The sequence below is a fragment of the Schistocerca piceifrons genome, chromosome 5 (genome assembly GCF_021461385.2).
Source record: "Schistocerca piceifrons isolate TAMUIC-IGC-003096 chromosome 5, iqSchPice1.1, whole genome shotgun sequence".
NCBI lineage: Eukaryota > Metazoa > Arthropoda > Insecta > Orthoptera > Acrididae > Schistocerca > Schistocerca piceifrons.
In genome coordinates this window covers 483,433,302-483,459,118 of record NC_060142.1, presented here as the reverse complement: position 1 = coordinate 483,459,118, position 25,817 = coordinate 483,433,302, and the positions used below count along the sequence as shown (strand labels likewise).

Genomic DNA, 25,817 nt, shown 5'->3' with positions numbered 1-25,817 from the left:
TGAATCTAAGCCACATCTGGTGTACACTTACGTTATTAATTTGGAATGAGTGGTGATTCTCTCTCAGGAAGGCGTCAAGTGAATTTTTATCAGCTTTTTTGAATAGGTATAGTTTGAATAAATATCGAGCCATGCTGATTCTACAGCAGTCCAAGATTGCGAAAATTTTTGCCGGTGCAGGATTTTGTGTACGAACTCACATCTCGGTTCCACCCATAAATCTTCGTTGTGATTCATGATGGGCAATCTAGGTGGCCAAATCACTCTCTTGAGTTGTCTAGAATGTTTTCAAAACAGTCGCGAACAATTGTGGCCCGGTGTTATGGTGCATTGTCATCCATGAAAAGTAGGTCGTTGTTTGGGAACATGAAGTCCATGAGAAGCTGTAAATGGTCTCCCAGTACCCAAACAAGTCAATGATCGGTTCAGTTGAACCAGAGGACCAAGTTCATTTTATGCAAATACAGCCCACACCATTTTGGTGCCACCACCAGCTCGCACAATGCCTTGTTGACTACTTGGGCCCATGGCTTCGCGGAGTCTGCGCCACAGTTGAAGCCTACCGACAGCTATTACAAACTGAAATTGGGACTCATCGTACCAGTCCACAGATTTCCATTCGTCTACAGTCCAACCAATATGGTCACGAACCCAGAGAGGAGCTGCAGGTGAAGTCGTGCTATTAAAAAAAGCCACTCACGTCGGTCGTCTGCTGTCATTGCTGTCCTACTAGATACGTTCGTCGTACGTGCCACACTGATTTCTGCAGTTATTGCATTCAGTGTTGCTTGTCTGTTAGCACTGACAGTTCTATGCAAGCGCCGCTGATCTCGGTCGTTAAGTGAAGGCCGTCAGCCTCTGGATAAAGTAGTGCCTAAAATTTGATATTCTCCGCACACTCTTGATACTGTGGATCACAGACTACTGAACTTCGTAACGATTTCCGAAATGGAATGTCCCACGCGTCTAGCTCCATCTACCATTCCGCGTTCTAAGTCTGTTAATTCTCCTCGTGTGGCCATAACCACATCAGAAAATGAATCACCTGAGTGCAAACGAAAGTTTCGCCAATATGTTGCCTATTTATACTTTGTGTACACAATACTATGGCCATCTGTATACGTTTTAATCGTTATCCCACGACTTCTGTCACCTCAGTGTAATTTATTTGTTCTTGACTTAAACTATGGAAGTTATACCCGTCGACAATTTCGGCGCAGTTGCTCATAGGTTTACAGAATTCATATGGACAGCATTTAGACTATAACTAAACATGCACTGGAGTAGGGCTGTGTACAGGTTTGGGAATTTTTGTCCTTATCTATTCATGCACGAAGTTTCTTCTCCTATGAAGAGCTTGTCACGTTGTCTAAAAGGAGAAACAACTGAACAGAACTTGCGCATTGAATAATAAATGTGGCTATGCACATACCTGTTTCTTAATTTCTAACATCACTGATTGAATGAATCTTGCACCCTCTCCCTCTATATGCAGGACTTCTACATCTATTACGTAGTTGTAGCTCTAGTCTAAGCAAAGTTCGTCAAAGGCAGAATCTGGCTTCTTTAATCTCCAGCTTCAACGGTGTTTTCTGAACATAGTACAGATTCATCTCCCCGTCTGTCCATTATAGTAAGGCTGCCACTCATGGGATATTATCTTATAAACCACACTTTTCATGACGGCTGGTTATTTATCTTTTGAACTGAAGTAAGCCGGCCGGAGTGGCCGAGCGGTTCTAGGCGCTTCACTCTGGAACCGCGTGACCGCTACGGTCGCAGGTTCGAATCCTGCCTCGGGCATGGATGTGTGTGATGTCCTTAGGTTAGTTAGGTTTAGGTAGTTCTAAGTTCTAGCGGACTGATGACTTCAGATGTTAAGTCCCATAGTGCTCAGAGCCATTTGAACAATTTTTTTGAACTGAAGTAACATATACCTAACGTCTATGGGACATATAAAAACAAAGAGAAACCAATTGCCTTTAAAATGTTACTTACTCTATTTAAGGTTTAAACTGTAAAAGGTAAACTACATCCTGTCCTGTTAGGTCTGTCTATATTGCTTACAGGGTATAGTAGGGATCTGGCTTGCTGCTTCTGCGTTTTATTGAGGTTTTTTCAATAATGTTGTTTCACCAGGGATTCACAATTGTATCTATTATATATGTGTATATACTATTTGAGGTTTAAACTGTAAAAGTCAAACTACATCCTTTCCTTTATATATATAGAATGTGCATATCACCTCACTTATTTCTGAACAGTAGCACTGAATACAATACTGATTTCAGCGACACAGCGAAAAATACACTACTGGCCATTAAAATTGCTACGCCACGAAGATGACGTGCTACAGACGCGACATTTAACCGACAGGAAGAAGATGCTATGATATGCAAATGATTAGCTTTTCACAGCATTCACACAAGTTTGGCGCCGGTGGCGACACCTACAACGTGCTGACATGAGGAAAGTTACCAACCGATTTCTCATACACAAACAGCAGTTAACCGGCGTTGCCTGGTGTAACGTTGTTGTGATGCCTCGTGTAAGGAGGATAAATGCGTACAATCACGTTACCGACTTTGATAAAGGTCGGATTGTATCCTATCGCTATTGCGTTTTATCGTATCGCGACATTGCTGCTCGCGTTGGTGGAGATCCAATGACTGTTAGCAGAATATGGAATCGGTGGGTTCAGGAGGGTAATACGGAACGCCGTGCTGGATCCCAACGGCCTCGTATCACTAGCAGTCGAGATGACAGGCATCTTATCCGCATGGCTGTAACGGATCGTGCAGCCACGTCTCGATCCCTGAGTCAACAGATGGGGACGTTTGCAAGACAACAACCATCTGCACGAACAGTTCGGCGACTTTTGCAGCAGCATGGACTATCAGCTCGGAGACCATGGATGCCGTTACCCTTGACGCTGCATCACAGACAGGAGTGCCTGCGATGGTGTACTCAACGACGAACCTTGGTGCATGAATGGCAAAAGGATTCAAGTTCTGTTTACAGCATCATGATGGTCGCATCCGTGTTTGGCGACATCGCGGTGAACGCACATTGGAAGCGTGTATTCGTCATCGCCATACAAGCGTATCACCCGGCATGATGGTATGGGGTGCCACTGGTTACACGTCTCGGTCACCTCTTGTTCGCATTGACTGCACTTTGAACAGTGGACGTTACATTTCAGATGTGTTACGACCCGTGGCTCTACCCTTCATTCGATCCCTGCAGGATAATGCACGACTGCATGTTGCAGGTCCTGTACGGGCCTTTCTGGATACAGAAAATGTTCGACTGCTGCCCTGGCCAGCAAATTCTCCAGATGTCTCAGCCATTGAAAACATCTGGTCAATCGTGGCCGAGCAACTGGCTCGTAACAATACGCCAGTCACTACTCTTGATGAACTGTGGTATCGTGTTGTAGCTTCATGGGTAGCTGTACCTGTAGACGCCATCCAAGCTCTGTTTGACTCAATACCCAGGCGCATCAAGGCCGTTATTATGGCCAGAGGTGGTTGTTCTGGGTACTGATTTCTCAGGATCCATGCACCCATATTGCGTGGAAATGTAATCACGTGTCAGTTCTAGTATAATATATTTGTCCAATGAATACCCGTTTATCATCTGCATTTCTTCTTGGTATAGCAATTTTAATGGCCAGTAGTGTAATATTTCCTGTATTTAACTTCAAGAAGATCGACCATGTCCAATAGGTCCTGATATTTCATCACTTAATTTGTATGTCGGTGGATGTTTTGGAATGCCGACTTCGTGTCAGGCCTCGTCGACCGACATCGACACCGCTCCTCAGTGGAGCACTTCGTGAAGAATGGGCTGCCATAACCCAAAAACCCTTCCAGCACCTGTTTGAAGGTATGCCTGCGAGAGTGTAAGCTGTCATCAAATCTAACGGTGGGCCAACACCATACTGAATTCCAGCATTACAGATGGAGGGTTCCACGAACTTGTAAGTCATTTTCAGACAGGTGTCCGGATACTTTTGAGCACATAGTGTATATTGGACAACTCACTTTTATGTACCAACAAAACGGACTTCATACACGTTATGATCATGGGTTTCTCCAGACCGGATAGCTCCTTTTGCTATCCTGTCACGCCCCAGGTCGACCCCTCTTAATGCGCTGGTTCTTTACAGGCGACTGGCACAAATACGCCAGTTCACTGCCATTATTTACGTGATCGGTGGAGATTCATATAAGTATCTGGTAACATTTACACACCAGCTATAGTGTTCGCAAGTGCTCCGTGATCAGGCCCAGAGGACCGCGAGAACCGACAGACCGCCGTGTCATCCTACACCATACGGCGCCACACGGATGCGTTATGGAGGGTCATGGGATCAACCAAAACTCTCCCAGCCGTTGTTGGCCTTCCAAACTTGGGAGCTGCTACTTCTTTTCAGGCAGCTCCTCAGATGGCATCGCTAGGCTGAATGGGTCCCGTTCCATTTATCCAAAGAAGATAAGCCACTGTAATCGAACCCGGGCCCTCCACATTTTAGTCATTCACGCTTAGCACTTAGCCAAAGAGGCGGACATGTACTCCTTTAAGGGGGCGACTAATACACTCGAAGAAGAAAATAAAAAAAAAAATTAAAGAAAAAGAAATGGAGAGTGATAAGAAACAACACACCACGAAGTACTTACGCAAATTGCTCATAAATTTATATCATAAAGGTATTGACGGAAAAGCAAAATAGTAAAGTTTGGTGAAGGAAGATTGAATGTTTGACGCTGCAGCGCAATTTCGCCACGCAATTGGCAGGTATAGTAAACAGCTCTATACCAGAGCATAAAGTCTCTGAGAATTTCATTCCGTGTACTCAGATGGACAGTAACTATGCCTCGCAGACAGTCTTTTGAACAATATACGCCGATATAAGCCTTTGAGAGAGGACGTGTAGCTGGATTCAAAGAAGCCGGTTGGAATAATACGCTAATCGCTCGGCTGCAGTGGTGCCCGGCACATTCGGTCTAGAATCTCATCGACTGGAGTAGACTTGTCTTCAGTGATGAGCCCTGCCTCCAACTGAGGCCCGATAACCAGCGAAGAGGTGCCTGGAGATGCCGCAGAATATGGTGGGATACCAACTTGACTGTCGCCCGCCATACGATCCGACAACCAGGAATGATGATTGGTTGGGTGGAGAAGGGACCATACTAAGCGGTTATCAGTCCCTCCGACCTTGGAGTAACTAGAGCCGATAAAATCCCGTACTAGAAGAGGGAACTAAAATGTCCATAAAATGATAAACTATTGACAGGGAAGGAAGGATAAGAGCGGAAGAAGAGGTGAGGGAAAGAAAGTGACTAATGACAGGGGGTGAAGGAAGAAGCACAGGAGACAAGAGTGACGCTCAAGACATATCAAACCCCATAAGGAAAGGAGTGGGAAGGCAAAGGGCTGGGGTGAACCACCAAGCCCAGTTGAAGCCAATCCAGTCGGGGTGAAGGGGGGAGCAAGAGGGCCTACCATCCCCTTCACTCACCGAGCAGGTGGAAGGTCCCCCCTTAAATAAAGCGATAAAAAACCCCATCACGAATAAAACGTAAAACGAGATCCGCGGCTGAGGCTGTGTCAGCCAACACCACGGGTAGCGAGTCTGGAAAGCCAAAAGTCCGTCGCAGGGCGGCCAAGTTGGGACAGCCCAATAAGACGTGAGCCACAGTCAACATCGATCCACAAAGACATAGAGGGGGGTCCTCACGACGGAGGAGATAACCGTGAGTCAGCCAAGTATGGCCGATGCGGAGCCGGCATAGGACGACACAGGCCCTACTAGAGGCCCGTAAGGAGGACCGCCACGGAGTTGTAGAATCCTTAACCGCCCTGAGCTTGTTCGGCGAAGAAAGGATGTGCCATTCTGCATCCCAAAGGCCCAAAACCTGACGACGTAATGCCAAGCGAAGTTCTATTTTGGGAATGCCAGGGAGTGATGGCCTGGAGTGTCATTTCATTTCATAGCAAGACCCCTTTGATTGTCATGCACCGCACCCTTACAGTACAGCGGTACGTGGACGACAGTCTACGCCCCGTTTGTTGCCCTTCATGGGAAGCCACACTGGGCTTACAATTCAAGAAGATAATGGCCGCCCTCAAACGGCAAGACTTTCTACTGCTTGTTTTCGTGCTTGCCACAAGGTCCCCGGATCTCTCCCCAATTGAGGACATCTGGATCATTAGGGGTAGGGACCTCCATCGAGATCGAGATTGTGGCGATCTAACGCGCTAGTCATCAGAGGTGGCACCATATCCGTCTGGAGTACATCCAACAGCCTTACCAGTTTAAAGCCGAAAAATGCTTGCGCATGGGACAGAGGTTGACTAATGCGTTATAGACTTGCTCAGTTTGTGAAGCTATTTCTCTTGGATAAATCATGCAATTTCTCTGAAGTTGTCTCCATATGCATCACATCTATCGATTTCCGTCCCATTCGGATAATTTGTTTGTGGTGCGTCCTCTTTTGTCGCATAGTGCATTTTGACCAGTGTGTTTAATTTTGTCTGGAAACTATATTAAGTCATTTTACCAATTTTTCCACTACTTACGTATCTCAGTGGCACTTCACCAATTACTTGTTCCACACACGCAGCCGTCTGATTTGTATTACACTCAACTGTAGGGGACGCGCCGTGACTGTCGGACGCACAACGACGTTAACCGTCGCTTCACGTGGATCTGCTCCCAGCGCTCGGCCGCTATTGACCTACGGGAGCCAATAGCGGAGTAGGCCGCGACGTAAGTCCTGGCCTGGGCTGCCCTGAGTGGGTCCTCGCGGCCGGCCATTGATTTCCGAGGCACCGGCTGCGACAGGCCGGCTGCCACACCGTGCGGGCAAACACTTTGTTTGTCGCCACGCGTGGGTCGCAAAACAAGGGCCGCGACGCCGCCACGTATCTCGCGCTCCTGCTGCCGTCCTCGGCCCACATTTCTTTGCTATCGTCTCACAGTGTCAAACAACGATTTCATTTCATACACCAACACACTGCCTCGCATGACATGATGACAGTGAAAGGCTTATTACGAGGATTGGAACTTTAATTGTGGCAACTATTTAGTTACAGCTCGTACAAAAAAGATACGTGTTTCAAAGTTTCACTGACCTTCAAAGTAGTCACCAGCATTGCGTATAACCCGTTGCCAGCGATGTGGAAGCCGTAGGATACTCTTAGCAGTGCCAGTTGTGTTGACAGTTGGAGCAGCGCGGTCTATTGCCCGACGAATTTGTAGCATTTCTGAAGCGAATGTAGGTTGTGGTTCAAAAGTGAACAGCATAGAGACACAAGTGATGAGACTTTCTGCAGGACCTGGCCAGGCCATCATTTTGCAGGACAATGCTCAAGCACGTACACTTCCTGATTTGCTTTAATGATGGGGCTGCTAAGTGCTACATCACCTACTGCACTCCCCTGAATTAAGCCCTCGTGAGTTCAGCTCGATTTCTAAACTGAGGGAAACTCTTCACGGCGTTCGCTTCAGAACTGCTACAAATTCGTCGGGAAATAGACCGCGCCGCTCGAACTGTCATCACAACTGGCACTGCTAAGAGTATCCTACGACTTCCACATCCCTGGCAACGGGTTATACGCAATGCTGGTGGCTACTTTGGAGGTCAGTAAAACTTTGAAACACGTTTCTGTTTTGTACGAGCTGTAAATAAATAGTTGCCACAATTAAAGTTCCAACCCTCGTACTTTTGCATAACATTCTTGTCACCTTTTTCCTAATTCTCCAGTAATATCCTTATGTATAAAATTCTCGTGTCACTGTGTTAGTTGCTAGAACTCCTCCGAAACGGCTCTGTTGATTCTGATGAAATTTTAGATGTATATTCGGTACGTCTGAGAATCGGTCGTAATCAATTTTTCATACCCCTATGTGATAAGGGTGATCCACCCCAAAAATTTTTTCTTATTTTTTGGACAGAACTTTTTATTTTTATTTTTTATGATGTGGCATTAAAAAAAACACGCAACCCTAAATTTTCACCTCTCTACCACTAACCCCTATTTTTTAATAGCGATTTTAGTAATTTAATAATTTTCAACCCCTATCGATAACCAATGAATTATCACTTGATGAGTTATACCCGCCAGGTGTCTACCAGTGATAGTCTTTCACTATTCGATAGATGGGTAATTGAAGAAAACGTACCAAAAGCAACGACTCGAATATCCCTCTTTGAATCGACGTAACTAGACCGAGAAGTTTAACTAGGTAGCACGCGTCATTCGCCAAACTGGCATTTAGGACTAGCGCATACGCATCGATTTTTATCGTACGGAAATATATCGTACGATCAAATTCTTTTAGTGGAACAAAGAACTTCCCATGCTCTCCTTTGTTCCTCTAAAAGAATTTAATGGTACAATATTTTTACGCACGATAAAAATTGATGCGTGTGCCCTTGGCCTTATTCATAATGCTGGTTAACACGTTTCGACACGAAATTGCCGCTATGTTTGTACGCTCATGGACGAGCTGTGTATAGGCTGCAATTGTTAAATCCGCGCCATCTACCATAGAAACGCTAGAACTAATAGTGGCTGATACTGCCGGAATTCCCCATAAGCTTTTTGTCACTCTCTACACAGTTTTCGGCCATTATTATTGTTTGTGTCACGAGATCCCGCGAACAACGGCTATTGTGTTACACGTATACATTATTCTTATATACTAGGGATAATTTGTATGGCAAAACAACGTTTGCCGGGTCAGCTATAACATATAAAGATTTTCTGAGGTGGGACGAAGTTCGCCGGGTATGGCTAGTATTCTCTATAAACTATGGAAAAATCAGCAAGAAAAACGGCAAAATGTATCTCTCAAACGTTGTGATACTGAACCAAAAGCAAACTACGCGACACAACATACAGGGGGCGGATAAAAACAAGGGGTGACCAAAAACACAACACATTACAATGCCTAATACGCTATAGGAAAACCGTTGTCATTCAGAAGAGCTTCCAGTCGTCTCGTAACGGATAAATGCAGGTCATGTATTGCTTTCAAGAGGGTCTTACACCATTCCTCTTTCAAAATAGTGACACGTTCAGGTAAAGACGACAGACGTGGTTAGCCATCACGTACACAAAGTAGACCACAAAGGCTCAAAAATATTGAGATCTGGTGACTGCTGTTGCCAGGGGAGGTGTGATAATTCATCCTCGTATTCACAAAACCATACCTTGACGATGCTCTTCATATTCGCCATGTTTGCAGGACTGCGCAGCAATCACCAAGCAATGCAAAGCTACAGAATCGTTTCTAAAGCCAAAATAATTCCTGTTGCACTCGGCGTTACTAGATCTACGGTGTAGTGCAATCACAGATGATCACTTTTACAAAGACATGAGAATTTTGTAATCTGTAGCTCAGATTCCAGGAGGGGCAAGCTACCCCTCTTGTGCGCCCCCCCCCCCCCCCCCCAGCTGCCTACCCGCTTTTGCGGACGGCTGTTTGATACATTTTTTGTTCTCCTCCTCAACAAAAACCCATTTGGTGTGGTCTAGATAAGTGGGACAGACTTCCCTTGTATTACGCTGAAAGATGCTTTATCACCGTAAAATTATCCTCGGTCAAATAAAATACTGTGACTAGTAATACGGTATGCAGTATAGCTTGCCTCTAGAGCTAATACCTTCAGCTACAAACATTACGGTGCAGGATCTCCCGAACTGCATTCTACAGAACGTGACTGGATGAGCCAAGCGATGCAGTGATAAGACGCTGGACTCAAATTCGGTAGGTCTGCGGCTGAAATCACAGCTGAACAATCCAGATTTAGGTTTCACGTAACATACCTGAATCGCAAAAGGGAAAAGTCTGGATGGTTCCTTCGGAAAGAAAAGGGCCGATTTCCTTCCCTTATACGAGCTTGGCTTGTGCTCGGTTGCTAATGACTACGTCGTCGACGGGACGTTAAACCCAATCATCCTAATTCTTATTCTTGAATAAGGATATTAAAACGTGTTTGAGATGCTGTCAGGACGTATGTTGCTGCTCACAGTTCATCTTCTCAGCCCATGGCAGCGTTGACGTTACAGTAAACAATTACAGCGGTGACCAAGGAAAATGCATCGCCTTGTGAATGATTTCAAGACAGTTCAGCATACACTACAAAGTGGTTCCGCGCGTCTTCGTGAAATATCACGATAAAAACTCACGATAAGCTGACCGAAGCACCCTCACTACAAGATCCAATAATATTGTGGACGGCTTATGCAGTGTCACTGCTCTGCGTAATTATACCAGCTATAAATATTATTTTCATTCTACTAAATTGTTACATGCCCGTTTTGCAAATTAAAAACATGTTTCATTTTGGGCGTGAATAATTTATTCGCGCGACTGCTACGGTCGCAGGTTCGAGTCCTGCCTCGGGCACGGATGTGTGTGATGTCCTTAGGTTAGTTAGGTTTAAGTAGTTCTAAGTTCTAGGGGACTGATGACCTCAGATGATAAGTCCCATAGTGCTCAGACCCATTTTTGAATAATTCATTTCGAAAGAAATTTTTCATTCTTTATTTACAGTGGTTGGACAAATATATGAAACATTGCGAGAAACGCGTGCTTGGACAAATGTAGATGCTAAACTACCATGCATATTGCGCTGTGGTATTTTACCACGAACGGCACCTGTGCAATGCCCTAGATACGTTACAAGTATCTCTCATTGTCAGGACAATATTCTGTACGGATGTGAGTGCATTATGTAGGAGCTAAGTGAATTCGAACACGAGCAAGTTGTTGGCGCTCGTATGGTGAATGCTTCTGTAATCAAGCTAGCCGAAGTGTTTGTGTTTTAACCGGATACAGATCTAGCGCCGCCGTGTGCAACAGGAATTATTGTGGCTTTAGAAACGACTCTATAACTTGCGAATATTTGGTGGTTGCTGTACTATCCTGCAAACATGGCAAATGTAAAGATATACAGAAAATTACCAAAATAGTTATTACTATATTCTCTGCCATTTTCGTCTACAGCCATTAACGAACTGCAAATATGGACCACTCCAGGACGGTGGCGCGCAAATTCTGGGGCCTATTCCTAGCGCAAAATCAATATAACTCAGTAGATGCATTACCATAATATGATGTGAACTTTTGTAAGCAAACGAATTTTTGTAGATCGTATCAAAGTTATGTAATCATTTCTAAAGTTTATATGCTGTTTTCCAACTTTGAACAATATTAATCAGTGACGTACCTGCTTTTGTTAACAACGGACATGATGTTCTCAAGTTTTCAGACTTCTTCTATATTCAAGGTTTTTAATTTTCAGTGTGAAACATTATTGGTATATGAAAAAAAATATTTTTTGTAAGTGTTTCTAGTTTACCTTCTAGTTAGTTGGATGAATGGGTTTTAAAATATGGGGCATGCAATTTCATGTTGTTGAATCGAAAAGGTCGAACTTGTATTCGTATTGATGAAACAAAAAGACTGCACAGATCTCGAATTAATTTCTGTTCAAACAATGTTCAGCTGAATCTATGAATCGTCTGACAGACATTGCGATCATTGTACTTATTGTCAACTCTAGTTCTTGTAGCACGATACGATTTTAACCTCGCCGAATCAAAGAATAAAGAATGTTAAGTTTTGAATCTTGCCCCCTCTTTGGAAAATTTCAGCGGAAGTTCATGCAAACAAATATCGTTTAGCTACCAGAGGGACACAAACCAGCATAATTATTTTACTCGTAACTGTTCGTTACGAAGATATGAGCATCTCTACATGTTTTCAATAGCTCTCTATATATGTTTAATTCTGTAATCCACTTTCTCTCTTCAAGACCTGTTTATAAACGGATCACGTAAACATGGAAAACAACTTGGTGGTGTAACTCGTCCACTTGCTATAGTTTTACAGTAAGCAAATGATAAAACAAGTAAAATACGCACCGTAATTCAATCAACTGCCTTAAACTGAACATTTATGTGAGTACAATATACATCGACGAAGAGAAGGTACAAATCCTTCTCATCTATCGAGAATGTAAGATAGCAGAAAAGTAACTGCAATAAAGTTTTCTTCATTTACAATACGAGTACACGTAGTACAATACCGTGTAAGCTGTCGGCTGCGTTTTTAAGTTTGATAACATGGAGTAGTCTGAACGTAAACTGGTGATCGTAGTCCGTATTTCTGGCTGAAAATAGGGAAAAACGTGACAGCAATACCCTAATGAAAGATTTCTTGTTGTTCCTTTAACACATAAACTGAAGATGGTGTCGTACTCCGTAAGTGCAATAGCTACACCGTGATTAATGAAAATCGGGTAAAATATTTGCTCTGAAAACATGTGAAGCAATATATTTAACCTAACACAACGAACACTGGAGACAAACACAATGTTTATTCGTGACTCATATGTTTCTTAATCTATTGCCTGATGCATCTGAAAATGATCTTGGAGGTGGGGGTAGGGAGGGAGGGCTTGAAGTAATAAGACTGAATTTAAACCTTTGGATTTATTAACAGTTACCTTTACACGAAGGTAATTGCCACAGTCCCTAACAAAATGAAAGCTTGGAAGGCTTGGCAATATCTTAGCAGACAAAGTGATCAGAATTGGGGGAGGGGGGGGGGGGTTAGGGGGTTGCCTCTACGGCACGGTAACAAGGCAAAGAATTTTATAAGCTTCGGGATCATCACCCAACATGCTGCAACCGAGATAAGCGTTGCTGAGAGCAAAGAACAAGAGAGAAAGTTGCTGTTACTCATTCACAGAGATTCACGGGGCCGACCGCTGTGGCCAAGCGGTTCTAGGCGCTTCAGTCCGGAACCGCGCTACTGCTACGGTCGCAGGTTCGAATCCTGCCTCCGGAACCGCGTGACTGCTACGGTCGCAGGTTCGGATCCTGCCTCGGGCATGGATGTGTGTGATCTCCTTAGGTTAGTTAGGTTTAAGTAGTTATAAGTCTCAGATGTTAAGTCCCATAGTGCTTAGAGCCATTTGAACCATTTTTAGATTTGCGGAACTGATAAACTTACAAATTCGTTAACCGATTTGCGCGGGACGAGAGGAGAGCGAGAGAAAAGTGGATACTAGGTGCAGTTATTGAAGCAAGAGAACGAACAAACTGGTCAACCTAAAAAAAGGGCGGGTCGCGGGGGGGGGGGGGGGCGGTGTAAAGAATTTACCTTATGACACAAACGGCGAAGATTACAGTAATACGGAAATACTCTGGTTCACAGGACTGTGACTACGAACAAGCTCTGATCGCGACGTAACTAGTAGTACGCCAGCAGGCAGTCGCATTGTGTTTCATCGTTGTTGCCTCGTGGTTCAGCTGTAAGGCGTGTCCCCAAAGTCCGGCAGCATCTCCAACATGTCCAGACTGCAGACCGCCCCGTCTTCAACTGCCCACCGTTCGCTTCTCGATACCCTGAGAGGAAGCATTTTTTGGCGCACATTCCAGCCAATCAGGGGCCTAACTTCCGGGCACAACACAACGATCTAATCGGCTCGCATCAAAAGCGCGCCCTACGCATTCCTTATCCTTTCGTTTTAACTGAGAGATTCTCTAGAAAGAACTCAAATCGTATATCATACATTTCTAACAACGGATGGGAACACTTGCCCACGACTTCGGTGGGAAACGTCGTTCCACCTACGCCTACGTCGTTCCACGTACGCCAAGACACGGGGCGCTGGGATCCTCTGCCATCAGTCTTTGCTTTTTCCAGTCTGGAACCGCGCGACTGCTACGGTCGCAGGTTCGAATCCTGCCTTGGTCATGGATGTGTGTGATGTCCTTAGGTTAGTTACGTTCAAGTAGTTCTTAGTTCTAGGGGACTGCTGACCTCAGATGTTAAGTCCCATAGTGCTCAGAGCCATTTTTAGAGCACAAAGCTCGCCTTAGCTCATAGTCAAGCTAACAGAATGGATTTCATGCAATACAGAATGTGATTACGAAAGAGGATGAGGAGTAGTAGGTGGAGGAGGAGGAGGAGGAGGAGGAGGTGGAGGTGGAGGAGGACGACGAGGAGTGGGATTAGTGTTTAACGTCCCGTCGACAACAATGTCATAAGAGAGAGAGCACGAGCTCGGATTAGGGGAAGATGTGGAAGGAAATCGGCCGGAAATAGGAAATGATTACGAAGGCATATAAAAATGATAAAATTCCGTATCCACTTGATAGGATATACTATAAGTAAAGACGTACTCAAATAAACGTACATCTTTCAACTGTAGTCCTTTTAAATGACATGTTGTGTGCAGTAAAAGCAGTAGTTAATTAAAAACCGAATCATCATTACTTTTCCTTCACTATTGTTGAAAGTGGGTGTAGCTATCTAGGCAGTGAATCTCTACAGAAAATCCTGTGAAGCACACACATTCTCGACGGATGTTTTCTAGTCTCTCTGTGACACTTCCGGAGACGGGAAGTTTCAGCCCAACGCAACGCGGTCGCCGCTAACAAGCACAAATGAAGCCGTCGAAGTTACTGTACTCCCTGTTATTGCAATGAATCCACACGTGAGCTCACGACAGCTTAAATAGGAGACTGGAATTCCTAAGACCAGCGTACATCACATTCCATCAAGTCATCAGTTCCATCCTTATCAGACCAAGAATTGCATGGGATAGAAATCCATAGGCGTGTACGGTTCTGTAAGTGGGCACAGCAGCAAATCCTCGCCAATCGGAAATTCTGCTCCAGTGTTCTTTTACCGATGAATGTTCCTTCTCAAACAAAAAGGACAGGTAAATACAAAGAAGATGCATTACTGAACCAGCGAAAAGCCGGCCGTAGTGGCCGAGCGGTTCTAGGCGCTACAGTCTGGAACCGCGCGACCGCTACGGTCGCAGGTTCGAATCCTGCCTCGGGCATGGATGTGTGTGATGTCCTTAGGTTAGTTAGGTTTAAGTAGTTCTAAGTCTAGGGGATTGATGACCTCAGAAGTTAAGTCCCATAGTGCTCAGAGCCATTTGAACCAGCGAAAACCCGCAATAGCTTACAGTTAAATGGGTGGGGCACCAGTGTAAGAGGAGAGTTAGTGTCTGATATGGGATGCTTGGTACAACAATTACTGGCGCTTGTTTCATCAATGGTAACCTGAACGGCAAGGCACATGCCAGCTTTTTCGTACGAATTCTTATTCGTCGTCTGGATAAAGTGCCTCTAAGAGCCAAAATACTTAGGTGGTACCGAGGCGATGATGTCCAGCACATAACGCATTGCGGGCACGTCGTGATCTTAGCATAAGGTATCCTACCCAATGAATTGGTCGTGGTATATCACTGAATTGACCTGATTGTCTGCTGAATTAACTCCTCTGGACTTAGTTTCTTAGGGGACGCATATAAGGCGTCTATTGCGATACTGCAGCACCTCTACCGAACATGCAGGAACGCGTCGTACTCGCTTGTAATTCACTTCGTCAGGCGACACTGGAAGCAGCGGTGAATTCTTTATCAAACCCGTGGCGTATCACTGTCCATAGTCGCCAATAACAGCACCTTTGAATATTTTAGCCCTTTCGTTCCCACAACGGATTACAGTGCATGGTGGTTATAATTAAACTTTCGCTACCCGAAAGGACCTCCATGAAAAACGAGTGAGCGTAGAACAATGAAACCTTGCTGAAACATTTGTAAGGACATGCGGAAGGGAAATAACACACAAATTATTGAAAGAAATACATCTTAATTTCCACGTGAGAGGGTAAAATTTGTTAATTGTGCACCATATTTACGTTCTGAGTTACAAACGTTGCTCATTGTCACGATCATCTGCATCCACGACAACCTGGAACCGCACTGCAGATTGCTCTAATGTTGTCTGAAACATTCCAGGTGGAATTTTTGCTACCTCCCTCGCTATGCTTATCTTCAACCTCCAACGTGTGTTAGTGTCCCATTGATGAACCCTGTCCTACAGCCAAAAATCGCACGGGTCCAAATCTACTGATTGTGGTGGCCTCGCAGTTTGGAACGATCGGCAAATGATTCGGTTTCCTCCAAATGTGACTTCAGTAGAAATATGAGGTGGAATTCCATCGTGAATCGCAACAAATGAGTCCAAACTTCCTTTCTCCCGTAGATGAGGAATCATACGTTTGGCGTAATAGATCACAGTAACGTGTGCCGTTCATCGTGTACGTCCTCGGTCGTTGATATTTGTGTTTCAATCCTACGTCGCCGTACCAGTACCTGCGCCTAACGGCAAGTCATTACATTGACACGACCATCAAGGCAAATCCTTCAGCACACAGTCTGAACATTATTTGTAATAATTTGGGTACCCATACGATAAGCAGTTTTCCGTTGACACTGGCTCAAACAGGACAAGTTCATCTATAGCCACCTTCACTACAAAACAGTATTAAAATCTCCGTTTCTGTTTCTTATTAAGCAGACTTTTTTTTTTTACGTGGATACGTGATACATTTTTGAACAGGTCTTGAAATAGGAAGTGGATTACCGAATAAATATATGTTGCTATCTGAAAGATGTACCACTGCTGACGTCTTCATAACAAACAAATAAAGTTTCGATAAAGGCAATCTTACTGGTTAATGTCCCTCTGGTAGATAAACACCATTTGCTTGACACATTTTTGTTTTGTATCCGGGACAAAAATGTATTCGGAATCCTCAAAATAAATGGTTCACCTTATATACAGACGTATGAATAAACACACGTTTAATGAAAAGAGTATAGGATCCACACAAACACACTGCATTATCAGGGACGGAATAGTTAAATTTACATCTGCATCAACATACATACTCCGCAAACCACCATATGGTGGGGGTACCTTGTACGACCACCAGTCACTTTCTTTTCTGTTCCACTCTCAAAGAGAGCGAGAGGGAAACGGCTGTCTAGATGCCTCTGTACGAGCCCTAATTCCACTTATTTCGTGGATCTTACGCGAAATGTACGTTAGCGGCAGTAGAATCGTATTGCAGTCAGCTTCAAGCGGCGATTCTCTAAATTTACGCAGTATTTTTTGAAAAGAACATCGTCTTCCCTTCAAGGATTCCCATTTAAGTTCACGAAGCGTTTCCTTAATGCGTATTGATCGAACCTACCGGTAAAAAATCTAGAAGCACCCTTCTGAATTGCTTCGAAATCTTCCTTTAATCCGCCCCGGTGCAGATCCCAAACACTTGAGCAATACCATGAATGAGTCGAACTAGTGGCCTATACACGGTCTGCTTTACAGATGAGCTAAACTTTCCTAAAATACTCATAATAAACTGAAGTCAACTATTCGTCTTCGTTACTACCGACGTTAAGTGGTCGTCCTATTTCATTCCGCTTTGCAACGTTACTCCTAGGTCGGACGTGACCGTGTCAAGCAACAGACTACTAATGCTGCATTCGATAATTACGGGATTATTTTTCAACATACGGAGCAAGCTGCCATTCATTATACCAACTAAAAATGATGTCTAATTAATCCGATATCCTCCTAGAGTCACTCAACGATGCCTGTCCGTCGGGTCATTTCTATGTGCAGAATGTAAGAGCGGTTCTATCACACTACCCTGGTGCATTCCTTGTAACATCCTAGCCCTTGATGAGCTACCGCAACGAATTGGGTTCTATATCGAGCCACTCGCATTTGTGGGAACCTAGCCAAAATGTTTGGACCTTAGTTAGTATTCTGCAGTGGGTTATCGTGTCAAACGCGTTCCCGAAATCTAGGAATGTGGACTCCATCTGTTGGCCTTCATCTGTGGATCGCAGGATAACATGAGAGAAAAGGCAAGCAGTGTTTTTCACTAGCGATGGTTTCTGAATTAGTGCTTATTTGTAGACAGAAGCTATTCCGTCTCAGGGAATATTTGAAGTCAGAATATGACCAAGATGTTTGCAGCAAACCGATGCTAAGAATGTTGGTTTGTAATTTTGCGGATCTGTTCTTTTACGCTTCTTCTATACATTAGTCACGTGTACTTTTTTTCAGGCTCTTAAGACTTTGCGCGGCTCAGAGAATCGCGATAAATGCAAGCTAAGTAACAGACCAATGCCGCAGAGTAATCTCTGTAAAACCGAATTCGAATTCCATCAGAGCCTTGTGGTTTATTTGTTTTCAACTCTTTCAGTTGATTCTCTATGCAAGGATTGTCTATTACTGTGTGATCCATCCGGTTTAATGATTTTAAGTACGACCAGAATTTTTTCTGGTTCTCGGCAAGATCTTCCGTTAAAGCATGATTGTCTAAATTGTTGTTTACTTTGCACATTTATATTTTTGGACACGCGTGAATTTCTACAACTTTTGGCTGTCGGAATTTGCTCTTTGTTTTTTGAACCGAGAGTGCAACAGTCTCCTATTTCTCGGGATTTTCCGAATTTTCTTATTAATTATGTTATTAAACCACGGAAAAGTCCGTTCTCAACCCACTTGCTCGACACACTCCACTCCACAGCGCGATTTACAACCATTTTCAATTTTTGCCATAACTCCGATACGTCCGTCATAATGGAACTAAATGATGTCCATTCATTGTCTAAATGTGGTGCTAACAGCTGATTATCTGCTGTTTCCAGCAGAAATACTCTCCTAGCCTTCCTTAGTAACCAGCGCCGCTATGAAGATGTCATGACCACCGATGTCTGTTTATGTACTGACCTTGTCGAAAAGGTCAGCCCCGTCTGTAGCTACAAGGTCTAAAATATTCCCATTGTGTTTGAGCTGCCAAACTAGCTGCTCAATACAGTTTTTAGTAAACGTGTTCAAAACTACTTCACAAGATTATCTGCTTGTGCCAGGTGCAATGAATCCGTAGAGGTTCCAGTCTATACTCTGTGGTTTAAAGTCGCCTCCAACTAGTGCTGCATGATTTGGGTATTACCGCGCTGCTTAACGTATACTTTCTTTGAATTGTTGTAAAACTGTCACGGTGGAATCAAATGGCTGGTAAAAACACCTGACAGATAAAGTGACTTCACCTAGGTCTGTTACTCGCATACAGATAATTTCACAACTACATTCAGTTTGCATCTCGATAGACACAATATTTGTGTCGACTGTAGTAAACACTCCCCTTTCTCAAGAGTGTAATCTATCTCTTCGATATCCGTCCCATGCCTGGCTAAATATTTCAGAAGTTTCTGATTCAGGTTTCATCCAGCTGTCGGTTCCGAGAATAAAATTTTGACAGCTGAAGTGCTTTTACTTTCGTCCCGGTCTTATTTCGCTATCTGCGTATCATCTGGCGTGTCTTCATCAGAGGATCTCAAACTACCGCCTAGCTTAACAAAACACCCACATTGCCTCTGTACGCACTCTACTACACAAGTAACTGCTTCCTCTGTGTAGTGGACCCCTGACCCATCAAGAGGAGTCCTACAATTCTCCACCCCGTAATGCACGTCCACGGCAGCCAAGACCGTCACAGAAATGATGGAGCCTTTGGTTGAGACCCTCCATCTGGCTCCAAACCAAAGCATCTAAATCCATTCTGGGAACGATGTTGCAAATTGTGAGCTCTGCTTGCACCCCATGCTTGAGGTCAGCAGTCTTCACCACTTCCGCCAGTTGCCAGTATGAACTGAGGTTGGCCTCATAACCCATGCGACATGCATCATTGGTGTCATTGCGTGCCACTACTTGCAGACGACTGCACCCTGCACGCTCGATAACCATAGGCAGGACCACCTCCACATCTAGGATGATGTCCCTGGCAGGCATACTGAGTGCACAGCAGATTTCTTTCCACCCCTGGGTGCTATTTCCCTAAGGGAAGCATCTAACACTGGAGCTCCTCACCTCGTGTGCATGCTCGGACCCTGCTGAAGGAGTGGCTACATGTCTACTCACAGTGTGAATGGGCGAGGTCAGGCCGTCTGCCTCCACATTCACAGTCCGTCTCTGGTGATGCGAACGCATCACTACCCGCCACTCAGAGGTGGCGGTGGAGCCATCGCGTTGCATACAGTGCAAGGTGCCACGGCAACAGAAATATAGGCTGAAACAAACGACACCTGAGGTGCCCCATGCGACGCGCCAGATCCTCCACCGCCGCTATACCCCGAGCCAGCGGCCCGAAGATGGCTGATCCCGGACAAGAGCGTCTTCAGCTGTTCGCGAACTGCAGCCAGCTCCTGCAGCGTCCGCACACAACATTCACATATCCTACTCATCCTAGTACTACGGCACTTAACCATTAAACCATAAAATCCCACAGAGGAAGCTAAGTAGGTAACTTGGTACTGTCCTGGTGCGTCACCAACACTTGGTTCAAGTTTCTTTATGTGTGTGTTTATACACTACTGGCCATTAAAATTGCTACACCAAGAAGAAATGCAGATGATAAACGGGTATTATTTGAAATCAGTTCCCAGAACAACCACCTCTGGCCGTGATAACGACCTTGATATACCTGGGCATTGAGTCAAACAGAGCTTGGATGGCGTGTACACGTACAGCTGCCCATGCAGCTTCAACACGATACCACAGTTTATCAAGAGTAGTGACTGGCGTATTGTGACGAGCCAGTTGCGCGGCCACCATTGATCAGACGTTTTCAGTTGGTGAGAGATCTGGAAATGTGCTGGCTAGGACAGCAGTCGAACATTTTCTGTATCCAGAAAGGCCCGTACAGGACCTGCAACCTGCGGTCGTGCATTATCCTGCTGAAATGTAGGGATTCGCAAGGATCGAATGAGGGGTAGAGCCACGGGTCGTAACACATCTGAAATGTAGCGTCCACTGTTCAAAGTGCCGTCAGTGCCAACAAGAGGTGACCGAGACGTGTATCAAATGGCACCCCATACCATCACACCGGATGATACGCCAGTATGTCGATGAAGAATACACGCTTCCAATGTACGTTCACCGCGATGTCGCCAGACACGGATGCGACCACCACGATGCTGTAAACAGAACCTGGATTCATCCGAAAAAATGACGTTTTGCCATTCGTGCACCCAGGTTCGTCGTCGAGTACACCATCACAGGCGCTCTTGTCTGTGATGCAGCGTCAAGGGTAACCGCAGCTATGGTCTCCGAGCTGATAGTCCATGCTGATGCAAACGTCGTCGAACTGTTCGTGCAGATGGTTGTTGTCATGTAATCGTCCCCATCTGTTGACTCAGGAATCGAGACGTGGCTGCACGATCCGTTATAGCCATGCGGATAAGATGCCTGTCAGCTCGACTGCTAGTGATACGAGGCCGTTGGGATCCAGCACGGCGTTCCGTATTAGCCTCCTGAACCTACCGATTCCATATTCTGCTAACAGTGATTGGATCTCGACCAACGCGAGCAGCAATGTCGCGATACGATAAACCGCAATCGCGATAGGCTACAATCCGTCCTTTATCAAAGTCGGAAACGAGATGGTACGCATTTCTCCTCGTTACACGAGGCATCACAACAACGTTTCACCAGGCAACGCCGGTCAACTGCTGTTTGTGTATGAGAAATCGGTTGGAAACTTTCCTCGTGTCAGCAGATTGTAGGTGTCTCTGAAAAGCTAATCATTTGGATATCACAGCATCTTCTTCCTGTCGGTTAAATTTCGCGTCTGTAGCACGTCATCTTCGTGGTGTGGCAATTTTAATGGCCAGTAGTGTACGAACTCCTATAGTAACTAGCAATAAGCGCTATGAAGAAATAAGTTGTCACTGTTGAAGATTCACTGTATGCCTGACCAGCTCACAAACTGTACGGAACGACTTCTAGCCGATGCTTTGTGTTGCAGGAAAACTGCCGGCTCGAACCCCGCGTCAGCCACGGCCTCTGTACAGTTCGTCTATCATCCGTTCAACCGCCAGATCGCCCGATGGTGAGTACTTGCCGCAGCGTCGCCTTGGCTCAGGTACCGTCCGCTGCTGCAGCCGTAGGCATGCTCAGCGCAACACTTGTGAATCGTGAATGTCTGCAGATTGCACGAGCAAAATACATGTCATATGGAACTTTGTTTGTTTTCGAATTCTCAACCCAAGGATGTCGGGATTTTTATTAACCCGTAAGATTACTTGGAAAACTGAAAAAAATTATTTTTTCAGCTGAAACAGAACGGTAATCCAAAATGATAATAATTAGCACACTAATACTATACGCTATATCTTGTGTACACTTCAACTTCATTAATAACGTTGATAAAGGACGTCTTCTATACACCTTGGGCTGCAATAGAAATCTTTATTTACTTAAACCGCTTTTCGGGTTTGTAACTCGTCATCAGCAGCATCTGATATAAAGGAACAGACAACTGTATATACATCGACTTCTACAAAATGACAAAAGTATCTATAGTGTGTTCGAAAATTTTCGTTACAAAATTCTAGGACTTCTAAAGCAGATTGAGTAGATAATATTTTGACTGGGAATGCAAGTGCGGGAATGTGCCGTTTCCGTGCTACAACTATTTGAAAACATTTGGTAACGAAACCACTTTTACAAGTAATTTATTAGCCGTAACCCAGCACATCACTTGTTTTCCAATTCCACTTATTAACAGCCAAAGCAACTGCGCATTGCCACGGCGCTTTGCCACAGTTCGCACGGCTTCCACCGTCGGAGGTTCGAGTCCTCCCTCGGGCATGGGTGTGTGTGTGTTGTCCTTAGCGTAAGTTAGCTTCAGTTAGATTAAGTAGTGTGTAAGCGTAGGGACTAATGACCTCAGCAGTTTGATTCCATAGGAACTTACCACGAATTTCCAAAATTTCCAACTGCTCTTGTACTCACTGGAGGTTTCTCCTTAACTGGATGCAGCACGACCTCTTCCAATTCAGATGTGTATGGTCTCCTTGGAACGCGCGAGTCACGTCTGCTGACGGTGAAGGTACCCCTCCTCGAAGGCGTTGCGTAGTTGTGGAGAAAATGATGTGCGACGGAGTCGGACGTTGCGGAGAACGGGCCTGATAAAGCTCTTCCACTAACGTGACCTGCGCCATTCAGAAATAACATGTCGGTGTATTCTACAAACGTGTTCTGAGCCATGTTGCTGTAACACTCACAGTAACGTGAATGACACTCGAACGTGGTCGAAGAGGTAGGACAGACGTGAGGTGACATCAGCCGATCCGACGTAACCTCATCCCACCATGACTACCCTGTGACATACCTATCTAGCAAACATGTTTTTCAGATGTAGGTTTCCGAACATTGGTTTCTGTTCAAAATATTATGTACCCTTGAAAGTCTCTTTGGGTTTGCTGCCGGATCCTAAAATCAACTTGACTCGATATTTCGGCGATCCAACTGGTCGCCATCTTCAGGAAAATGCTGCTTCTGCTGATGAGTCCCGCCGGGAAAGCGTACGTAATCATATTATGTACCCACTCCCCTCTACAGGTCCTAGAAGTTTGTAACTGGAAGTTCTGGAAACCCTTAGAGTAGCAGAAATACAGGGTGAGTCACCTAACGTTACCGCTGGATATATTTCGTAAACCACATCAAATACTGACGAACCGATTCCACAGACCGAACGTGAGGAGAGGGGCTAGTGTAATTGTTTAATACAAATCATACAAAAATGCACGGAAGTATGTTTTTTAACACAAACCTACGTGTTTTTAAATGGAACCCCGTTAGTTTTGTTAGCACATCTGAACATATAAACAAATACGTAATCAGTGCCGTTTGTTGCATTGTAAAATGTTAATTACATCCGGAGATATTGTAACCTAAAGTTGACGCTTGAAACCTCCGACGTTCAGTTGCGTGTTCTAACAGACACGGGCCACGGTCGGCGAGCAGCATCTGCAGGGACATGTTTACGATGACGACCGTGTTTACGAGTGTGGCTGTTGTGGTTTGGTCTAGCTGTCGCAGTGTCCGCATGTAGCGCTTGCTGCTATTGTTATTCTGCATTCGTCTCCGCACGCAGACCAACTGTAGTACACCGTGTTACCAGACGTCTGTGATAATGTAGTGTTGTAGGAACTGTGACCATGGTGTATTCGAACTCTGAAAAGGCAGAGATGATACTCATCTATGGCGAGTGTCGACGAAATGCAGCTGAAGCCTGCAAGGTGTATGCAGAACGGTACCCGGACAGAGAGCATCCAACGTGCCGCACATTGCAAAACATCTACCGCCAACTGTATGCAACAGGTATGGTCGTAGCAATCAAACGGGTCCGTAACAGGCCCGTCACAGGAGATGCGGGTGTAGTTGGTGTGTTAGCTGCTGTTGCCATGAACCCACACATGAGTACACGGGACATTGCGAGAGCCGGTGGACTGAGTCAAAGTAGTGTCATGCGCATACTGCATCGTCACCGCTTTCACCCGTTTCATGTGTCGTTACATCAGCAATTACATGGTGATGACTTTAATCATCGAGTGCAATTCTGTCAATGGGCATTAACAGAGAATGCGTTGCAGTTCTACCTGTTTACCGATGAAGCGGGTTTCACAAACCACGGGGCAGTGAATCTACGGAACATGCATTACTGGTCCGTGGACAATCCTCGCTGGCGCAGACAGGTAGAGCGACAGCGACCGTGGACTGTAAATGTATGGTGCGGAATCATTGGCGACCACCTCATTGGTCCTCACTTCATTGCAGGGGCCCAAACAACTGCAACATACATCGCGTTTCTACAGAATTATCTGCCAACGTTGCTCGAAAATGTCCCACTGGAAACGCGTCGACGTATGTGGTATCAGCATGATAGTGCACCTGCACATTCCGCAATTATCACTAGGCTGACCCTTGACAGGATGTTCGACGGGCGTTTCATAGGACGTGGAGGACGCATAAATTGGCCACCCCGTTCTCCTGATCTTACATCTCTGGACTTCTTTCTGTGGGGTACGTTAAAGGAGAATGTGTACCGTGATGTGTCTACAACCCCAGAGGATATGAAACAAAGTATTGTGGCAGCCTGCGGCGACATTACACCAGATGTACTGCGGCGTGTACGACATTCATTACGCCAGAGATTGCAATTGTGTGCAGCAAATGATGGCCACCACATTGAACATCTATTGGCCTGACATGTCGGGACACACTCTATTCCACTCCGTAATTGAAAACGGAAACCACGTGTGTACGTGTACCTCCCCCCTCATGGTAATGTACATGTGCGTCAGTGAAAAAGACCAACAAAAAGGTGTTAGCATGTGGACGTTAAGTGCTGTTCCAGTCTCTTCTGTACCTAAGGTCCATCACCGTTCCCTTTGGATCCCTACGTAATTCGGTGCTCTCCGATACACACGATCGAACAGCGGAGGAGTGGTACTCAAGCGTCAACTTTGGGTTACAATATCTCCGGATGTAATTAACATTTTTGCAATGCAACAAACGGCACTGATTACGTATTTGTTTATATGTTCAGATGTGCTAACAAAACTAACGGGGTTCCATTTAAAAAAACGTAGGTTTGTGTTAAAAAACATACTTCCGTGTATTTTTTTATGGTTTGTATTAACCAATTACACTAGCCCCTCTCCTCACGTTCGGTCTGTGGAATCGATTCGTCAGTATTTGATGTGGTTTACGAAATATATCCAGCGGTAATGTTAGGTGACTCACCCTGTATAAGTCTACTCACATTATGTAAGTTTTAATAATGACATGCGTCTCAATTAACACGATAGGATATGAAATTTGTCCTATCATATAATACACTGGTTGTTATGTATGTTCCTGCTGTCAGATCTTAGGCAGTGACAAATACTGATAACGTTTGACGTAACTGTCACATAGCGTAAAAGTGTAACTGACATGTCAAAGATTTTACATTACCTGTCTTTTGGTATTTGTCACAGATATATTTACTTAAGTGTGTGACATACGTTCTTATATGTAAATTACAATTTTTCGGCAGTTGGTATATAAAGGTAGAATATACA

General features: G+C 44.8%; 1 protein-coding gene across 1 annotated transcript in view; it reads left to right on the top strand.

The window, feature by feature from the left end:
* LOC124799094 overlaps nt 1-25,817 on the top strand; it is a 704,063-nt gene that overhangs the window by 438,455 nt on the left and 239,791 nt on the right. Inside the window, exon 4 of the mRNA XM_047262633.1 lies at nt 21,713-21,796. Coding sequence (XP_047118589.1) covers nt 21,713-21,796 — 84 coding nt within the window. The remainder of the gene's footprint in view (nt 1-21,712; nt 21,797-25,817) is intronic.